This window comes from Salmo salar, chromosome 09 (assembly GCF_965601325.2).
Source record: "Salmo salar chromosome 09, fSalSal1, whole genome shotgun sequence".
NCBI lineage: Eukaryota > Metazoa > Chordata > Actinopteri > Salmoniformes > Salmonidae > Salmo > Salmo salar.
Window position 1 is genome coordinate 154,283,564 of NC_138299.1, and position 22,014 is coordinate 154,305,577.

Sequence of the window (22,014 nt, forward strand, 5' to 3'; positions counted from 1 at the left end):
GTGTGTTTCCGTGTGTGTGTGTGTGTGTGTGTGTGTGTGTGTGTGTGTGTGTGTGTGTGTGTGTGTGTGTGTGTGTGTGTGTGTGCCAGGTTATTTCCTGGCAGGCTGACCATTACATGTTCCATAAACCCACTTAACCCAACAACTATTACAAAATAAACACAGACCCTATGTTTCTTTTTAAAACTAATTCATAGTGTGTATGTGAACATAACTGTTATGTTCTGGCCTTGATGACAGCTTTGCATACTCTTGGCATTCTCTCACCTGGAATGCTTTTCCAACAGTCATGAAGGAGTCCAACATACGCTCGAGCACTTGTTGGCTGATTTTCCTTCACTCTGCAGTCAAACTCATCCTAAACCATTTCAATTGGGTTGAGGTCGGGTAATTGTGGATGCCAGGTCATCTGATGCAGCCTTCTATCACTCTCCTTATTGGTCAAATAGCCCTTAGACAGCCTGGAGGTGTGTTGGGTCATTGTCTTGTTGAAAAACAAATCAAAGTCCAAATAAGCGCAACCAGATGGGATGGCATATCGCTGCAGAATGCTGTGCTAACCATGCTGGTTAAGTGTTCCTTGAATTCTAAATACATCACTGACAGAGTTACCAGCAAAGCACCCCAACACCATTACACCTACTCCTCCGTGCTTAACGGTGGGAACCACACAAGCAGAGATCATCCGTTCACCTACTCTGCGTCTCACAAAGACACGGCGGTTGGAACCAAAAATCTCATATTTGGACTCATCAGACCATTGTACAGATTTCCACCAATCTAATGTCCATTGTTTGTGTTTCTTGGTCCAAGCAAGACTCTTCTTATTGGTGTCCTATAGTAGTGCTTTCATTGCAGTAGTTTGACCATGAAGGCATGATTCACGTAGTCTCCTCTGAACAGTTGATGTTGAAATGTGTCTGTTACTTGAACTCTATGAAGCATTTATTGGGCTGCAATTTCTGAGGCTGGTAACTCTAATGAACTTATCCTCTGCAGCAGAGGAAACTCTGGGTCTTCCTTTCCTGTGGCTGTCCTCATGAGAGCCAGTTTCATCATAGCGTTTGATGGTTTTTCCGACTGCACTTGAAGAAACTTTCAATGTTCTGCATTGACTGACCTTCATGTCTTAACCTCTCTGGTATCATTGGGATGCTAGCGTCCCACCTTGACAACAGCCAGTGAAATTGCAGGGCACCAAATTCAAACAACAGAAATCCCATAATTAAAATTCCTGAAACATACAAGTATTATACACAATTTTAAAGATAAACTTCTTGTTAATCCAACCGCAGTGTCTGATTTCAAAAAGGCTTTACGGCGAAAGCACATAATCATGCGATTATGTTAGGACAGCGCCTAGCCACAAGAAACCATACAGACATTTTCCAGCCAAGGAGAGGACTCACAAAAGTCAGAAATAGTGATTAAATGAATCACTAACCTTTGATGATCTTCATCTGGTGGCACTCCCAGGACTACATGTTACACAATAAATGTTTGTTTTGTTCGATAATGTCCCTCTTTATGTCCAAAAACCTCAGTTTAAATTGGCACGTTATGTTCAGTAATGCATTGTCTCAAATAACATCCGGTGAAATTGCAGAGCCAAATCAAATGACAGAAATACTCATCATCAACATTGACTGATTGTGTACGTTTGCCCACTGACAAAGAAATGATCAGTCTATAATTTTAATGGTAGGTATATTTGAACAGTGAGAGACAGAATAACAACAAAAAAATCCAGAAAAACGCATGTCAGAAAATGTTATAAAATGATTTGCATTTTAATGAAGGAAATAAGTATTTGACCCCTCTGCAAAACATGACTTAGTACTTGGTGGCAAAACCCTTGTTGGCAATCACAGAGGTCAGACGCTTCTTGTAGTTGGCCATCAAGTTTGCACACATCTCAGGAGGGATTTTGTCCAACTCCTCTTTGCAGATCTTCTCCAAGTCATTAAGGTTTCGAGGCTGACGTTTGGCAACTCGAACCTTCAGCTCCCTCCATAGATTTTCTATGGGATTAAGGTCTGGAGACTGGCTAGGCCACTCCAGGACCTTAATGTGCTTCTTCTTGAGCCACTCCTTTGTTGCCTTGGCCGTGTGTTTTGGGTCATTGTCATGCTGGAATACCCATCCACGACCCTTTTCAATGCCCTGGCTGAGGGAAGGAGGTTCTCACCAAGATTTGACGGTACATGGCCCCGTCCATCGTCCCTTTGATGCGGTGAAGTTGTCCAGAAAAACACCCCCAAAGCATAATGTTTCCACCTCCATGTTTGACGGTGGGGATGGTGTTCTTGGGGTCATAGGCAGCATTCCTCCTCCTCCAAACACGGCGAGTTGAGTTGATGCCAAAGAGCTCCATTTTGGTCTCATCTGACCCCAACACTTTCACCCAGTTGTCCTCTGAATCATTCAGATGTTCATTGGCAAACTTCAGACGGGCATGTATATGTGCTTTCTTGAGCAGGGGGACCTTGCGGGCACTGCAGGATTTCAGTCCTTCACGGCATAGTGTGTTACCAATTGTTTTCTTGGTGACTATGGTCCCAGCTGCCTTGAGATCATTGACAAGATCCTCCCGTGTAGTTCTGGGCTGGTTCCTCACCATTCTCATGATCATTGCAACTCCACGAGGTGAGATCTTGCATGGAGCCCCAGGCTGAGGGAGATTGACAGTTCTTTTGTGTTTCTTCCATTTGCGAATAATCGCACCAACTGTTGTCACCTTCTCACCAAGCTGCTTGGCGATGGTCTTGTAGCCCATTCCAGCCTTGTGTAGGTCTACAATCTTGTCCCTGACATCCTTAGAGAGCTCTTTGGTCTTGGCCATGGTGGAGAGTTTGGAATCTGATTGATTGATTGCTTCTGTGGACAGGTGTCTTTTATACAGGTAACAAGCTGAGATTAGGAGCACTCCCTTTATTAAGAGTGTGCTGCTAATCTCAGCTCGTTACCTGTATAAAAGACACCTGGGAGCCAGAAATCTTTCTGATTGAGAGGGGGTTAAATACTTATTTCCCTCATTAAAATGCAAATAAATATATAACATTTTTGACATGCGTTTTTCTGGATTTTTTGTTGTTGTTATTTTGTCTCTCTCTGTTCAAATAAACCTACTATTAAAATTATAGACTGATCATTTCCTTGTCAGTGGGCAAACGTACAAAATCAGTAGGGGATCAAATACTTTTTTCCCTCACTTCTATATTGTGTAAATAACTGTTCTGTACCTATAGTGTGTAAATAACTGTTCTGGACCTATAGTGTGTAAATAACTGTTCTGGACCTATAGTGTGTAAATAACTGTTCTGTTCCTACAGTGTGTAAATAACTGTTGTGGACCTATATTGTGTAAATAACTGTTCTGTACCTACAGTGTGTAAATAACTGTTGTGGACCTATATTGTGTAAATAACTGTTCTGGACCTATAGTGTGTAAATAACTGTTCTGGACCTATAGTGTGTAAATAACTTTTCTGGACCTATAGTGTGTAAATAACTGTTCTGTACCTATAGTGTGTAAATAACTGTTCTGTACCTATAGTGTGTAAATAACTTTTCTGGACCTATAGTTCTTTAAGGCAATCTGGTTACATTTACAAGACACCACATGTGCAGCTGTACTGTCATTAACTACTCTGTGCTCTGTGTGTGTTTCTGTGTGTGTGTGTGTTTCTGTGTGTGTGTTTCTGTGTGTGTGTGTGTGTGTGTGTGTGTGTGTGTGTGTGTGTGTGTGTGTGTGTGTGTGTGTGTGTGTGTGTGTGTGTGTGTGTGTGTGTGTGTTTCTGTGTGTGTGTGTTTCTGTGTGTGTGTGTGTGTGTGTGTGTGTTTCTGTTTGTGTGTGTTTCTGAATGTGTGTGTGTGTGTGTGCGTGTTTCTGTGTGTGTGCGTGTTTCTGTGTGTGTGTGTGTTTCTGTGTGTGTGTGTTTCTGTGTGTGTGTGTTTCTGTTTGTGTGTGTGTGTGTGTGTGTTTCTGTCTTTCTGTGTGTGTGTGTGTGTGTGTGTGTGTGTGTTTCTGTGTGTGTGTGTGTGTGTGTGTGTGTGTGTGTTACAGAGACAAGACCCTGTATCGTGGAATGCATCGTTTTCTGAGGCTTCTCGTCATGTGTTGAATATTCGCTACACTCTCCTTCCCTACCTCTACACACTCATGTTTTACGCCCACAGCGAAGGAAGTACAGTGGTCCGACCGCTGCTGCATGAGTGAGTACACACACACAAACACACACACACACACACACATACACACACATACATATTCAACTAGCTCTCACAGTCTCATGTCAGAATTAGAAGTTCATACATGTTTCTCAAACTTCAAATTTCGAAATTTCAACATGTTTCCGGTTCATTTTAGGCATTAACTCTTCATTTCAAAGGTTAGGTTTAAGTTTAGGCATTAACTCCAACATTTTAAAATGTTGGTATGAACTCTGGTTAAGGTAAGGGTTAAGGTTTGGGATAAACATACATTATTTTTTTTTAAACTACTTTCTGTCACTCGATTCAAACGTACAACCTTTGACACCAGAGGCAGATGCTTACGTCCATCTGTCATCCCTGTCAATGACCTAGAAAAAACTAAAACCTGCTTGAAGGTAAAAGTAGTCACTGTTGCCCAGTTTCCACGTCATCTCCCGACATCCTCTGACATGGATTTATGTTGAATACTGAATATTATTTTTACCTGTATTTAACCTGGCAAGTCAGTTAAGAACAAATTCTTATTTTCAATAACGGCCTAGGAACAGTGGGTTAACTGCCTTGTTCAGGGGGCAGAACGACAGATGTTTACCTTGTCAGCTCGGGGGATTTGATCTAGCAACCTTTCAGTTACTAGTCCAACGCTCTAACCACTAGGCTTCCTGACCTGGCTGTGTATATAATCGATATGGGTTTCACCTCGTCTTTTTCAATAGATGGAGGAGAAGTGTACCCTTGACATGAGTGTGTATCAATGTGTCCTCTGGCAGGTTTGTGAGTGACAGGAAGACGTGGGACATCCACAGACAGTTCCTGTGGGGCCCTGCTCTGCTCATCAGCCCGGTCCTGGATGAGGTAACTAACCACATATATATTGGTCCTGGATGAGGTAACTAACCACTTATATATCTGTCCTGGATGAGGTAACTAACCACTTATATATCTGTCCTGGATGAGGTTTCTAACCACTTATGTGTCTGTCCTGGATGAGGTAACTAACCACTTGTGTGTCTGTCCTGGATGAGGTAACTAACCACTTATATATTGGTCCTGGATGAGGTAACTAACCACTTATGTGTCTGTCCTGGATGAGGTAACTAACCACTTATATATCTGTCCTGGATGAGGTAACTGACCACTTATATAGCTGTCCTGGATTATGTAACTAACCACACATATATCTGTCCTGGATGATGTAACTAACCACAAATATATCTGTCCTGGATGAAGTAACTAACCACACATATATCTGTCCTGGATGATGTAACTAACCACAAATATATCTGTCCTGGATGAAGTAACTAACCACTTTATATATTTGTAACAAATTCCCTGTCAAAGTTCCCAAATAACAATTCCAACTAGTAATGTAATATAGTTATTTTCATTTAATGTGTTATTTGACCCTATTTGATTGACAGGGGGCCAGAGAGGTAGAGGGCTACGTCCCAGACGACCTCTGGTATGACTTCCACACGGTGAGGCACCAATACACCCTCACACACATTGTGATTGATATAAATGTAGAAATTGATGTTAAATCCATTTAGGATGAATGTTGTATTCATATTAATGATGTATTCTGTTGTAATGGTGTGTCTAGGCCAAGGCTGTAGGGGTGAAGGGCCAGATGGTTACCATGCCAACACCTCTAGACCACATCAACCTCCACGTGAGAGGAGGACACATCCTGCCCTGGCAGAAACCAGAGAACAACACACACTACAGGTTGTGTGTGTGTGTGTGTGTGTGTGTGTGTGTGTGTGTGTGTGTGTGTGTGTGTGTGTGTGTGAAACCAGAGAACAATATACACTACAGGTATGTGTGTGCGTGCGTGCGTGCGTGCGTGCGTGTGTGTGTGTGTGTGTGTGTTAGATGTGATATTCATTGTGGAGGGAGGGAGACAATGGTGAGGGATCAGATGTAACTCAGCAGCATGAATGTTAATGTCTGTCCTTAGAAAGAGGTATAAATAAACCCCCACAATGCACTGCAGGTGACATACACTTGTCATTGTCCTTCAGCGGTCCACAATCACCTCTCTCTCTCTCTCTCTCTCTCTGATTGTCTCTCTCCACTCCCCTTCAGTCGGAAGAATCCTATGGGGCTGATCGTTGCCCTGAGCGACAGTGGAACTGCACATGGTTCCCTGTTCTGGGATGATGGGGAGGGGATTGGTGAGTAGACACACACACACACACACACACACACACACACACACACACACACACACACACACACACACACACACACACACACACACACGGGACACACAGGGACACACAGGGACACACACACAGACATACATACACCACACACACAGAGACATACACAGACACACACACAGACATACATGTACACACATACACCACACACACACAGACATACACGTACACACAGAAAGACACACACAGGCAGACACACACACACAGACACACACAGACATACACAGACATACATACACCACACACACAGGGACACATACACACATACACAGACACACACACACACGCACACACACCACACACACAGGGACACATACACACACATACACAGACACACACACACACACACAAACAGACATACATACACACACACAAACCCACACACAGACACACACAGACAAACACAACAGATATACACAGACACACACACACAGACATAGAAACACAGAATAAAACAAAATTAATTCCCAAAAATGCTAAGCAGACAGGGACACACAGCTTTGATGCAGTGCTGAGTGCGCACACACGCATGCACACACACACACACACACGCACACACACACACACACACAGTGTCTGTCTCTGACATGGTGGAGTGTGTTTGAAGTGGTATGAGGGCTCCTGTCAGATAGAAGAAGAGAGAAGAAGAGTGACAGGAACTATTACTGTAATAACCCTGTCTCTGCCTGGAAATATGCTCTCCATCACTCACTCTTTTATCTCTCTCTCTCTCCCTCTTTCTCTCCTCTCTTCTCTCTCTATTCTCTCTCTCCCTCTTTCCCTCTCTCTCTCTCTCCCCCCCTTCCCAGATACGTATGCGAGTAAGCAGTACCTACACAACTCGTTCACAGTTGCTTCGGTGAGTTCACATGTTGACAGGTTACCTGACCTGGGACGAGAGAACCCTTTCAGTGTCTAGCTTCTTGAACGTCACTCAAAAGCACTTTGTTGTTGTTATGGATTGGAGTGAATGTGAACCAGCACCAGTAGACGGCCCAATCGTCTCTTCTTCCTGGGGTTGGGGTGAATAAACTCCTGCTTGGGGTACAACCAGAACACACTGTTTACTAACCAGTGGTTTATGTTCGTTTGTGATAGGGCAGAAACTCAGTCATTACTGTGACCAATGGGAATCACATACACACACACACACACACACACACCACACAAACACACGTACAGACACTCTCACACACACACACTCACTTTGGTAGCCAAACATCTGTGGCTGTCCTCTGCCTGCCATTAGCCCCATTCCAAAACAATTTCACTGACATTACTGAGCCAGAGAGAGAGAGAGTGTGTGTGTGTGTGTGTGTGTGTGTGTGTGTGTGTGTGTGTGTGTGTGTGTGTGTGTGTGTGTGTGTGTGTGTGTGTGTGTGTGTGTGTGTGTGTGTGTGTGTGTCTGGACCAGTTATGAGAGTCAGATATGGGAGGAGGAGTCAGGCAATGAGGACAGTGCTGCCCAGCTGATCTGTGGGTAATATGCCACATTGGATGGATGTGTGTGTGACAATAAAACCCAGTTAATCAGAACAGCCACAGCACGGAGCAGCTCCTTCTGGTGATTTAAATCCTCAAATAATCCTGATAATGATAAACATGGCGAATGGAGCCAGAATGGAGCCAGAAATGAGGCTAGAATTGAGCCACAGTGAGGCCAGAGTGAGGCCAGAGTGACCCCAGAGTGAGGCCAGAGTGAGACCAGAGTGAGGCCAGAGTGAGACCAGAGTGAGGCCAGAGTGACCCCAGAGTGACCCCAGAGTGACCCCAGAGTGAGGCCAGAGTGAGACCAGAGTGAGGCCAGAGTGAGGCCATAGTGAGGCCAGAGTGAGGCCAGAATGAGGCCAGAATGAGGCCAGAATGAGAGCAGAATGAGGCCAGAATGGAGCCAGAATTGACTAGAACACACATGAGCTCAACTCATCTACAAATGGATATCGGTCCAGCCAAGAAGAGCTAATTTTTCAGTAGTTAGGTGTGTGTGTGTGAGAGTGTGTGTGTGTGTGTGTGTGTGTGTGTGTGTGTGTGTGTGTGTGTGTCTGTGTGTCTGTCTGTCTGTCTGTCTGTCTGTCTGTCTGTCTGTCTGTCTGTCTGTCTGTCTGCGTGCGTGTGTTTTGGTAAGTAGGCTGGCATTAGGGGTGGTAGTGTAGTATCACCACTTTAAGAGGTCTCTACTTTGTGGTTGTGTGATTGCCCTGTAACAGTAGTGTAGTTTCATTGGTTCAAGTCCAACTCCAACTGTTTATATGCACTATCAATCACCATGATATACTGTTTACATGTACTATCAATCACCATGATATTTACATTTACATTTAAGTCATTTAGCTGTTTATATGTACTATCAATCACCATGACATACTGTTTACATGTACTATCAATCACCATGATATACTGTTTACATGTACTATCAATCACCATGATATACTGTTTACATGTACTATCAATCACCATGATATACTGTTTACATGTACTATCAATCACCATGACATACTGTTTACATGTACTATCAATCACCATGATATACTGTTTACATGTACTATCAATCACCATGATATGCTCTTTATATGTACTATCAATCACCATGATATACTGTTTACATGTACTATCAATCACCATGATATACTGTTTACATGTACTATCAATCACCATGATATACTGTTTACATGTACTATCAATCACCATGATATGCTGTTTACATGTACTATCAATCACCATGATATGCTGTTTACATGTACTATCAATCACCATGATATACTGTTTACATGTACTATCAATCACCATGATATACTGTTTACATGTACTATCAATCACCATGATATGCTGTTTACATGTACTATCAATCACCATGATATGCTGTTTATATGTACTATCAATCACCATGATATACTGTTTACATGTACTATCAATCACCATGATATACTGTTTACATGTACCATCAATCACCATGATATACTGTTTACATGTACTATCAATCGCTACAATATGCTGTTTATGTGTACTATCAATCACCATGATAGACAACTTTGACCTTTCTCTCCTGCCCCCTGTCGCCCCAGAACACCCTGACCTGCCATGTGATGTTCAGTGGTCTGCCGGTCACTGAGAGGCTGACCCTGGGTGTGGTGAAGGTGTGGGGGGTCGGTAGCGTTCCTGTCACAGAGGTCACCATACGAGATATATCAGGCTCAATAAAAAACGTCACCCTTCAACACAACATCATCACTGAGGTGAGACACACACTACACCACAACACACCACACTACACCACAACACACCAGACTACACCACAACACACCACACTACACCACAACACACCATACCACACTACACCACAACACACCACACTACACCACACTACACCACACTACACTACACCATACCACACTACACCACAACACACCACACTACACCACAACACACCACACTACACCACAACACACCACACTACACTACACCATACCACGCTACACCACAACACACCATACCACACTACACCACAACACACCACACTTCACCACAACACACCACACCACACTACACTACACCACAACACACCATACCACACTACACCACAACACACCACACTACACCACAACACACCAGACTACACCACAACACACCACACTACACCACAACACACCATACCACACTACACCACAACACACCACACTACACCACACTACACCACACTACACTACACCATACCACACTACACCACAACACACCACACTACACCACAACACACCACACTACACCACAACACACCACACTACACTACACCATACCACGCTACACCACAACACACCATACCACACTACACCACAACACACCACACTTCACCACCACACACACCACACTACACCACAACACAACACACCATACCACACTACACCACAACACACCATACCACACTACACCACAACACACCATACCACACTACACCACAACACACCACTCTACACCACAACACACCATACCACACTACACCACAACACACCACACTACACCACAACACACCACACCACACTACACCACAACACACCACACTACACCACAACACAACACACCACACTACACCACAACACACCACAACACACCACACTACACCACAACACAACACACCACACTACACCACAACACACCACACTACACCACAACACACCATACCACACTACACCACAACACACCACACCATACCACACTACACCACACACACCAACCACACTACACCACAACACACCATACCACACTACACCACACCATACCACACTACACTACAACACACCATACCACACTACACTACAACACAACACACCACACTACACCACAACACACCATACCACACTACAACACACCATACCACACTACACCACACCACACCATACCACACTACACCATACCACACTACACTACAACACACCACACTACACCACAACACACCATACCACACTACACCACAACACACCATACCACACTACACCACAACACACCACACTACACCACAACACACCACACTACACCACCCCATACCACACTACACCACAACACACCACACTACACCACAACACACCACACTACACCACAACACACCATACCACACTACACCACAACACACCACACTACACCACAACACACCACACTACACCACAACACACCATACCACACTACACCACAACACACCACACCATACCACACTACACCACAACACACCATACCACACTACACTACAACACACCACACTACACCACAACACACCACACTACACCACAACACACCATACCACACATACACCACAACATACCACACTACACCACAACACACCATACCACACAACACACCATACCACACTACACCACAACACACCATACCACACTACACCACACCATACCACACTACACCACAACACATCATACCACACTACACCACATCACACCATACCACGCTACACCACAACACACCACACTACACCACAACACACCATACCACACAACACACCATACCACACTACACTACAACACACCACACTACACCACAACACACCATACCACACTACACCACAACACACCACACTACACCACAACACACCACACCACACTACACCACAACACAAGCATTGCCTAACACAACACACTCAACACAACACACTCAACACAACGCACCACAGCACATCACACCACAACACAACATACCACACCACACCAAAAGACACCACACCCCACCAAAACACAACACACCTCGCCACAACTTAACAGAACACAGCACAACTTAACAGAACACAGCACAACACACTCAGAACAAACAAGCAGAGCAGAACTGATAAAGAAGAGGATGTCTATTCAGAGGTTCTGCTCTACCCCAGTTAGTCTTTGACTTTGGGCCAAGCACATTGTGCCACAGGCTGCCTTACAACAGTGACTAGACTGTAGGCTTAGAATTGTCCCCACAGCGGATGGGTGATGATCTGCCAGAACAAGATGTCTGCCATGACTCATTATCTAATAGCTGTAATCAGGGAGGTCACCTTGTGGTTCCTTTGTCATAAACATGAGCTACGAGCAGGAAGAGCAGCCAGAGGAAGTTACACAGAGAGTACAGGAAGTGTAAGACAATACTAATCCACAGCGGAGGAGATGGATGGCAGTAGTAAGGCAGGAGTAACAGATGGTTAGAGGACACATTTGTAAGATGACATTTTGTCTGTATACTCATTTACCCTGTGATGAAGCGTCTTAATTCGGAGGTACAGTATACTTTATTCACTATGACTATCAACGTCTTGTAACCGATAGCAACACACTCCATCAATAATCATTGGAGAGGGAACATAGGAGACTGAGATTAATCCCAGGTTGTGGAGGGAAAGAAACAGGGATGCAGTAGTCATGTATTTAAATAAATGGTATTCTAGCAGCAGCCCATCCATTCATCTCATTTAGTTATTTCACACTGGATAACAAGTTCAAATTACAGGTTGTTCCATCTCTCGTTCACCATGTTAGTGTCTGGCTCATGCTACACAAACACACACAGACACACACACACACAAACACACACACACACAAAGCACACACGCACACACGCCACACACACACACACACACACACACACACACACACACACACACACACACACGCACACGCACTCACGCACACACACACAAAGCACACACACACACAAGCACTCCTATATACAGTTGAAGTTGGAAGTTTACATACACTTAGGTTGGAGTCATTAAAACTCGTTTTTCTACCACTCCACACATTTCTTGTTAACAAACTATAGTTTTGTCAAGTCGGTTAGGACATATACTTTCTGCATGACACAAGTCATTTTTCCAACAATTGTTTAAAGACAGATTATTTAACTTATAATTCACTGTATCACAATTCCAGTGGGTCAGAAGTTTACATACACTAAGTTGACTGTGCCTTTAAAATACTTGGAAAATTCCAGAAAATTATGTCATGGCTTTAGAAGCTTCTGATAGTCTGATTGATATCATTTGAGTCAATTGGAGGTGTACCTGTGGATGTATTTCAAGGCCTACCTTCAAACCTTTTTGCTTGACATCATGGGAAAATCAAAAGAAATCAGTCCAAACTGGCCAATCAGCCAAAACTGGCTCTAACCAGAATAGAAATAGGAGTGGGAGGCCCCGGTGCACAACTGAGCAAGAGGACAAGTACATTAGAGTGTCTAGTTTGAGAAACAGATGCCTCACAAGTCCTCAACTGGGAGCTTCATTAAATAGTACCTGCAAACCCCAGTCTCAACATCGACAGTGAAGAGGCGACTCCGGGATGCTGGCCTTCTAGGCAGAGTTGCAAAGAAAAAGCAATATCTCAGACTGGCCAATAAAAAGAAAAGATTAAGATGGGCAAAAGAACACAGACACTGGACAGAGGAACTCGGCCTAGAAGGCCAGCATCCCGGAGTCACCTCTTCGCTGTTGACGTTGAGACTGGTGTTTTGCGGGTACTATTTAATGAAGCTGCCAGTTGAGGACTTGTGAGGCATCTGTTTCTCAAACTAGACACTCTAATGTACTTGTCCCCCTGCTTAGTTGTGCACTGGGGCCTCCCACTCCTCTTTCTATTCTGGTTAGAGCCAGTTTGCGCTGTTCTATGAAGGGAGTTGTACACATCATTGTACAAGATCTTCAGTTTCTTCGCAATTTCTTGCATGGACTAGCCTTCATTTCTCAGAACAAGAATAGACTGGCAAGTTTCAGAAGAAAGTTCTTTGTTTCTGGCCATTTTGAGCATCTAAACGAACCCACAAATGCTGATGCTCCAGATACTCTCAACTAGTCTAAAGAAGGCCAGTTTTATTGCTTCTTTAACCAGAACAACAGTTTTCAGCTGTGCTAACATAATTGCAAAAGTGTTTTCTAATGATCAATTAGCCTTTTAAAATATAAACTTGGATTAGCTAACACAATGTGCCATTGGAACACAGGAGTGATGGTTGATGATAATGGGCCTCTGTACGCCTATGTAGATATTTCATTAAAAGAATAATCAGTTTCCTGCTACAATAGTCATTTACTACATTAACAATGTCTACACTGTATTTCTGATAAATTTGATGTTATTTTAATGGGCAAAAAATTGGATTTTCTTGAAAAAACAAGGACATTTCTAAGTGACCCCGAACTTTTGAATGGTAGTGTATGTTATATCTGAAGGGTTTGGCTCAATACAAACACATACTACGTTATCTATTCAGTTTCACATTTCCCCAAACAAGAGTGGTGAAAATGACTATTTTGTTAGTATGCACTGTGAGTTCAGAGTTCTGATCATGCCGTATGTGTGTGTTTACATGCTGTGTGTGTGTGTGTGTGTGTGTGTGTGTGTGTGTGTGTGTGTGTGTGTGTGTGTGTGTGTGTGTGTACATGATGTGTGTGTGTGTGTGTGTCTGTGTGTGTGTGTGTGTGTGTGTGTGTGTTTACATGATGTGTGTGTGTGTGTTTGTGTGTGTGTTTACATGATGTGTGTGTGTGTGTGTGTACGGGGGGGGGGGGGGGGAGTGAGTGTGTGTGTGTGTGTCTGTGTGTGTGTGTGTGTGTGTGTTTACATGCTGAGTCTGTTTGTGTGTGTGTGTGTGTATGTGTTTGTGTGTGTGTGTTTACATGATGTGTGTGTGTGTGTTTGTATGTGTGTGTGTTTACATGCTGTGTGTGTGTGTGTGTTTGTGTGTGTGTTACATGATGTGTGTGTGTGTGTGTGTTTACATGCTGTGTGTGTGTGTGTGTGTGTGTGTGTGTGTGTGTGTGTGTGTGTGTGTGTGTGTGTGTGTGTGTGTGTGTGTGTGTGTGTGTGTGTGTGTGTGTGTGTTTACATGCCGTGTGTATACCCAACCAGTCATACCATGCATTGTATGTGATCATCAGTGTGATGATGAGAGATGTATTTGAACTGATAATGTGTTTTCCTCTAGGAGCTGATTGCTGATGCCACTGATTTATCATTCCGCATGGACCAGGGCTTCACGCTCATGTGGAAAACCAACACCTAATCACATTCACATACACACTGCATTGCCATACAATGTGTTATTTAAACAGTGGTGGGAAAAGTGCCCAATTGTCATACTTGAATAAAAGTATAGATACCTTAATAGAAAAAGTGAAAGTCACCCAGTAAAATACTATTTGAGTAAAGGTTTAAAAGTATTTGGTTTTATATATACTTAAGTTTGAAAAGTAAATGTAATTGCTAAAATATACTTAAGTATCAAAAGTAAAAGTATAAATGATTTCAAATTCCTTAACGCAAACCAAACGGCACCATTTGTTATTATTTAAAATTACGGATTGCCAGGGGCACACTCCAACACTCCAATATAATTTACAAATGAAACATGTGTTTACTGCTAGATATTTTGGACCGTTTTCCTGTCCTGCTAAACATTCAAAATGTAACGAGTACTTTTTGGTGTCAGGGAAAATGTATGGACTGTACATTAAAAGTACAGTCAAAATAAAAGTTGTCAAAAATAGAAATAGTAAAGTACAGATACCCCCCCCCCCCCCATAAACAAGTTAAGTAGAACTTTAAAGTATTTGTAATTATGTACTTTACACCACTGTTTTAAAATTTCCACAATCCGCAATTGTCTATTTGAATGTCTCATTTAATTCTAAATCATGTGTAACATAAATAAACTGACCTGAAATAGAAGAATGTTCGTTTTTTTATCAACTTTATTTGTATGTGTTGACTTTACCATTGAAAAGTAGAGTAGTTGAGGGTAAGAAGGAACTATACACTATTGAGATCCAGCCAATATTTAATTTGTACCCTGAAGTACGAGAACGAGAAGCACCAGTCTGCTGGAGTGGAACTAAGGGCTGCAAACTTTTCAGAGTGTCGGAGTGTAACGCTAATTAGGGAAGGGATACAGTGTCTGTGTGTTTGTGTGTGTGTATTGGGAATGGAATTAGACCCTAATTATGGTTTTCACCTGCGGCGAGCCATCTACCTGAGTGTCACACCTCATTAAACTCCCATCTAACGATACAATAATCAATTATTAATTCTGCTGTAAACATAATGATATCAATTTAGCCACGGGGACCTCAACTTGATTTCCGCTCTAATCGGCAGTCCCTCGGGGGGATGGGGTGGCTGAGAGGAAGGGATCTTGTCACTGTGAGACACTGATGAATATTCAGGTAGATCACTCAAGAGTGATTTCGAAATTTTATGTTTGGAGCAACTTCTAAATTATACATTTGGAGAAACAGAAGGATACTGAGCGGGAGGAGTCAATCCAGGATGTCAAAAATATTTCGAAATTTGATGTTAGGAGCAACTTCAAAATTTGACATTTGTAGAAACGTGAATAGACGTCTAATTCTGCAATGAGACTGTGAGACCTTGTTGGAATATTCTAATGGTTTGTGTGTGTGTGTGTGCGGTGTGTGTGTGTGTGTGTGTGTGTGTGTGTGTGTGTGTGTGTGTGTGTGTGTGTGTGTGTGTGTGTGTGTGTGTGTGTGTGTGTGTGTGTGTGTGTGTGTGTGTGTGCTTGCGTGTGTTCAGATGGCGTGTGGTGTGTGTCTGTCTAGGAGGATAATGACTTGGTTTTATTGCAGGAGGAAGAGCACAGTCAGAACACCTATTCAATTAGCAACACTGTCTGGAACACCATGCACCACCCAGTGTTTTGGGAACACTGCTTAGACTGGCCTGGTTGTCTCACACACACACACACACACACACACACACACACACACACACACACACACACACACACACACACACACAAATACATTGCCTGTGCACCATCTCTCTTTAACTCCATTCATATTGAACAGAAGGGACACCTCTGACTATGCTTTAAATTAAAATGTGAAGTTTTTTCTCTGCTCAACGACAATGGTTATTCTTCACCAGAGATCACGTATTTCCTCTATATATCAACTTAAAGTAGGACAATGTTCTTCCAGGTTTTCAAGTTATTTTTTCAACCATGTAGATCCAATCTGAGATGAATCAATATGCTTCCTGTGAAACCTTCCCGTCAGGTGTTTGATCTGAAGGAAGAATGTGTCTTTGTTATTGTGATGATGGAGTGACACAAGTGTGTCGCAGATGGAGGGGAAAATGAGGGGAAGAAAAAGGATGAAAGGTAGAATGAAAACACTGTGACGCCATCAAAGCTTTGACGTGACTCTGAGTGCTGTGGTCTCATCTACTGCTATATGCTGTGTTTGTGCTCTCCTCTCTCTCTTCTCTCTCTCCTGTCCCTCTCCCTCTCTCTCCTGTCCCTCTCTCTCTCTCCTGTCCCTCTCCCTCTATCTATCTCTCTCTCTCTCCTGTCCCTCTCTCTCTCTCCTGTCCCTCTCGATCTCTCTATCTCTCTCTCTTCTATCTCTCTTGTCCCTCTCCCTCTCTCTCTCTCTCTTCTCTCTCTCTCCTGTCCCTCTCCCCCTCTCTCTCTCTCCTGTCCCTCTCCCTCTATCTCTCCCTTTCTCTCTCTCTCTCCCTTTATCTCTCTCCCTCTTTCCCTTGCTCTCTCTCTCTCACTCTCTCTCACTCGCTCTCCTTCATACACTAACACACTAAATGTAGACATAGTTGAGCAAGCAGACAGTAAGATATACAAGGAAACACATGGCCAAACAGACACACATCCAGGCATAGCATCATGCGCACTGTATATCCTCCTCTCACACAGCCTTGGGGGTTTGAGATATTACTCCAGCTGTGTTGTGGGGAGCTGCTTAATGACTAACATTAGGGTAACCTGAGGAGAATGTTATATCTGCTGGTTAATGACTAACATTAGGGTAACCTGAGGAGAATGTTATATCTGCTGGTTAATGACTAACATTAGGGTAACCTGAGGAGAATGTTATATCTGCTGCTATGACTAACATTAGGGTAACCTGAGGAGAATGTTATATCTGCTGCTATGACTAACATTAGGGGAACCTGAGGAGAATGTTATATCTGTGGTTAATGACTAACATTAGGGGAACCTGAGGAGAATGTTATATCTGTGGTTAATGACTAACATTAGGGGAACCTGAGGAGAATGTTATATCTGTGGTTAATGACTAACATTAGGGTAACCTGAGGAGAATGTTATATCTGTGGTTAATGACTAACATTAGGGGAACCTGAGGAGAATGTTATATCTGTGGTTAATGACTAACATTAGGGGAACCTGAGGAGAATGTTATATCTGTGGTTAATGACTAACATTAGGGGAACCTGAGGAGAATGTTATATCTGTGGTTAATGACTAACATTAGGGTAACCTGAGGAGAATGTTATATCTGTGGTTAATGACTAACATTAGGGGAACCTGAGGAGAATGTTATATCTGTGGTTAATGACTAACATTAGGGGAACCTGAGGAGAATGTTATATCTGTGGTTAATGACTAACATTAGGGTAACCTGAGGAGAATGTTATATCTGTGGTTAATGACTAACATTAGGGGAACCTGAGGAGAATGTTATATCTGCTGGTTAATGACTAACATTAGGGGAACCTGAGGAGAATGTTATATCTGCTGGCTTAATGACTAACATTAGGGGAACCTGAGGAGAATGTTATATCTGCTGCTTAATGACTAACATTAGGGGAACCTGAGGAGAATGTTATATCTGTGGTTAATGACTAACATTAGGGGAACCTGAGGAGAATGTTATATCTGTGGTTAATGACTAACATTAGGGGAACCTGAGGAGAATGTTATATCTGCTGGTTAATGACTAACATTAGGGGAACCTGAGGAGAATGTTATATCTGTGGTTAATGACTAACATTAGGGGAACCTGAGGAGGATATCATCAGAGTCCGTGTTCGACCTTCTAACAAATGAAACTCTCCTTGAGCACTGGACCACTTAACAGTTTCCGGGTCACGGAAGAGAGGAAGAGGAAGGAGTTGAGGAGAGGAAAGACTTCTGCCCAAATGAGAATCCCCTGTAGGTTCATAGCCTGGGCTACTCGCTGTATCTACTCTAGCAGGACAGCCCAATCCTTTATCTGTCTTTCATCCTTTCAAAATATTCTCTTTGTCTAAATCCTGATTTTAATGTTTTTGTCATGGGCGTCGCAAGGATTGGACCAAGGCGCAGCGGGTAAAGTGCTCATCTTCTTAATTTATTTGAAGAAAACACTTCAACAAAATAAACAAACGACGAAAAACAGTTCCATAAGGCTCCCAGGCTATACAGAAAATATCCACCCACAAAACACAAGTGAAACAAACCTCTACTAAATATGGCCTCCAATTAGAGGCAACGACAACCAGCTGCCTCTAATTGGAGGTCATTCCCAAAACTAACATAGAAATAGAAAAACTAGAAAACCCACATAGAAATAGAAAACATAGAACCTAAACCAAAAACACCGAAACACACAAAACAAACACCCCTTGCCACGCCCTGACCAAACTACAATGACAAATAACCCCTTTTACTGGTCAGGACGTGACAGTTTTATATATCTTTGATCAGATGTACTCCTCATGTGTGTTGCACATACAATGAAATCCCTTTGCCTTCATTTTCCCAACAGAGATCTGTTGTCCATTTGTCTACAGTTTCAGCGTGGTACCCAACCTTGGGTTATCACGCCATCAGGCTGGAGTTGTTTTGTTTGAATACCTCTGGTTGCCATTTGGTATAAAGGATGCCACTTCTACTCTTTCAGTGTGTTTTTGATATCTGGTCAAAGACAGTGGGAATATCAGAAGGGAACTGTAAGCCTTTGGAGCTGTCACCTCCTATCACAAGTTGCTGGACTCTCAGTGGCATTGTTTGAAACTGTAAGCTTTGTAATGTCATCAGAAATGAAATGCGATGGCACACACAGAGCATATTATTCCTTTTTATTCCCTCTCTTTGTCTCTCTCTCTCTTTCATTCTTTCTTTCTATATATCTTTATCTATAACTCATTATCAGTCTCTCTCTCTCTCTCTCTCTCTCTCTCTCTCTCTCTCTCTCTCTCTCTCTCTCTCTCTCTCTCTCTCTCTCTCTCTCTCTCTCTCTCTCTCTCTCTCTCTCTCTCTCCACCACCCCGTCATTCTGTGAGCAGTGTTACCGTGCTGACAGCCCAATAACACCCTGTCTTACCGAATACTCACGAGCAATTTCACTGCCTGGCACACACACACACACACACACACACACACACACACACACACACACACACACACACACACGTCCCAACACACATAAACATACACACATACACAGAAACAATCTTGTATCACATGATCATTACAAGCCATTTCACGGTGTGACACCGAGTCTCTGGCACAAACTCTTCCCTTCACTTACCCCGTCCTTACCTCTGGGCACAGAGACAAGGGGGCGGACAGGGGCAGGGCGCAAGGGTGACAGGGAAACAAGGGCATGAGGGTACTGACTAAGATGTCCTGACTAGTGTCCTTCCTCTATCCTCTTCAGACAGGTCATTACATGTCTGTGTGTTGTTGCTAACGAAAGAAACAACCCTCTGTATTTCTCTGGACTTAGCTGTGTTTTATTCCCGTAAGGTACCATGAGGGTCTAGAGCAGGCTTGGGTAATTATTTTCCATTGAGGGCCACATTAGAATATATTTTTTGCCATCGTGGGCCAGAATAATATTACAGGATTATACACCATGTGTATGACTGTGTTGACAGCTATATCTACTGTAAATCACGTCCAGATAGGCTACTTATATTACTTTTTTAACATGCACAGAAATAAACCACATCCCTGTTCTCCTTTTGGTAGATATTTTCATTATTAAACATGTAATGAACTACATGGAGGGAAAAGTACACTGTGCATTCAGCACCTCGTAGAGAACCCTTGTTAACGGGTTGTACAAAAACACAAGAAAGAGAGAGAGCTCTACATTACATTTAAACTACTCAATCAGTGTGAGGAGTGAAGTCTCTGTGTCAGGCCTGATCTGATTCACCTGTCCTTATGCTTGTCTCCACCCCCCTCCAGGTGTCGCCCATCTTCCCCATTATCCCCTGGGTATTTATACCTGTGTTTTCTGTCTGTCTTTTGCCAGACAGCATGTCGTTTTCCAACACTTTGAAATCGGGACAAGTTGTAGTCTTTCAAAACAGCGATGCTCTCTTTGCACACTAAGCACACAGCTTTCCCTCATACCTCAATAAAGAAATACTTCGATATCCGCTCTTGCTGGAATACCCTACATTCATTGTCTACTTTGCTTTTCTTTGAAATCTTTGACAAACTCATTTTTTCACAATTTCTAGCTAGCTACTATTTGTAACTGCGACGTGTGTGTCAGCCTGTCAGTTACTGTCTGTCCTCGTGCAGTTGTTATTTATTCCTGCCTTCAAAATGCCTTCATTGGCCTTTTAATTTGAATGACAAATACGTTTTTTCAAAACTTTACTATCGCAAATTCTTTATGTGATCTGAGCATGATTCCGCGGGACGTATTGAATCAGGTCACGGGCCGGCATTTGGACCAAGCCTGGTCTAGAGAGAAGACTTCTGTGACTCCAACTCAAGACACTTACCTGGAACATTTCCCTGTAAGTAGCTTTTTTCACTGTCAATGTCACAAGCCCGGAATGTCATTTATAGAGGGACAGAAGCTTTCCAATCTCAGACAAGGACCTCTCTTGTATAGAATGTGTCACAATGGTCTCTAGTTCTTCGTTCCATTTGCCTGCCCTGCTGAAGTGTGATTCACACAACATTGACCCTCAAAGGGTAGCGATGGCAGCCTAAAAACGTCATCTTCCTTTGCACTCTTAGAAAAAAAGGGGTTATCTAGAAGTGAAAAAGGGTTCTTCGACTGTTGCCATTGGAGAAGCATTTGAATAAACTTTTTTCATTCCAGAGATGGACCCCTCCTGTCAGTAAGGAGACTCCAGACACTGGGTAGAAGTTACCTTTAGGCACAGATCAATGACCACCTTACCCTCTCCAAATCCTTACTTTAATAACTATAAAAGACAAACTGCTAAACTGACCGTAAATAAGCACAATTCATTGACAGCTGTGGAGTCCCTTTAAGTAAAGTGTATTATGACCAGCGTGACTTTAATTAATATATACTTTATTA

The 22,014-nt window shown here is 42.9% G+C and overlaps 1 protein-coding gene across 3 annotated transcripts in view; it reads left to right on the forward strand.

Moving 5' to 3' along the window:
- si (sucrase-isomaltase) overlaps positions 1-15,634 on the forward strand; it is a 148,448-nt gene extending 132,814 nt beyond the window's left edge. For all 3 annotated transcript variants that reach the window (XM_014215243.3, XM_014215242.3, XM_045724816.2), the window contains exons 41-48: positions 4,067-4,215; positions 4,986-5,070; positions 5,637-5,693; positions 5,819-5,943; positions 6,304-6,392; positions 7,250-7,299; positions 9,503-9,673; positions 14,889-15,634. In XM_014215243.3, coding sequence (XP_014070718.3) covers positions 4,067-4,215; positions 4,986-5,070; positions 5,637-5,693; positions 5,819-5,943; positions 6,304-6,392; positions 7,250-7,299; positions 9,503-9,673; positions 14,889-14,966 — 804 coding nt within the window. In that variant the 3' untranslated portion in view covers positions 14,967-15,634. The remainder of the gene's footprint in view (positions 1-4,066; positions 4,216-4,985; positions 5,071-5,636; positions 5,694-5,818; positions 5,944-6,303; positions 6,393-7,249; positions 7,300-9,502; positions 9,674-14,888) is intronic.
- Positions 15,635-22,014: the final 6,380 nt, after the last annotated feature.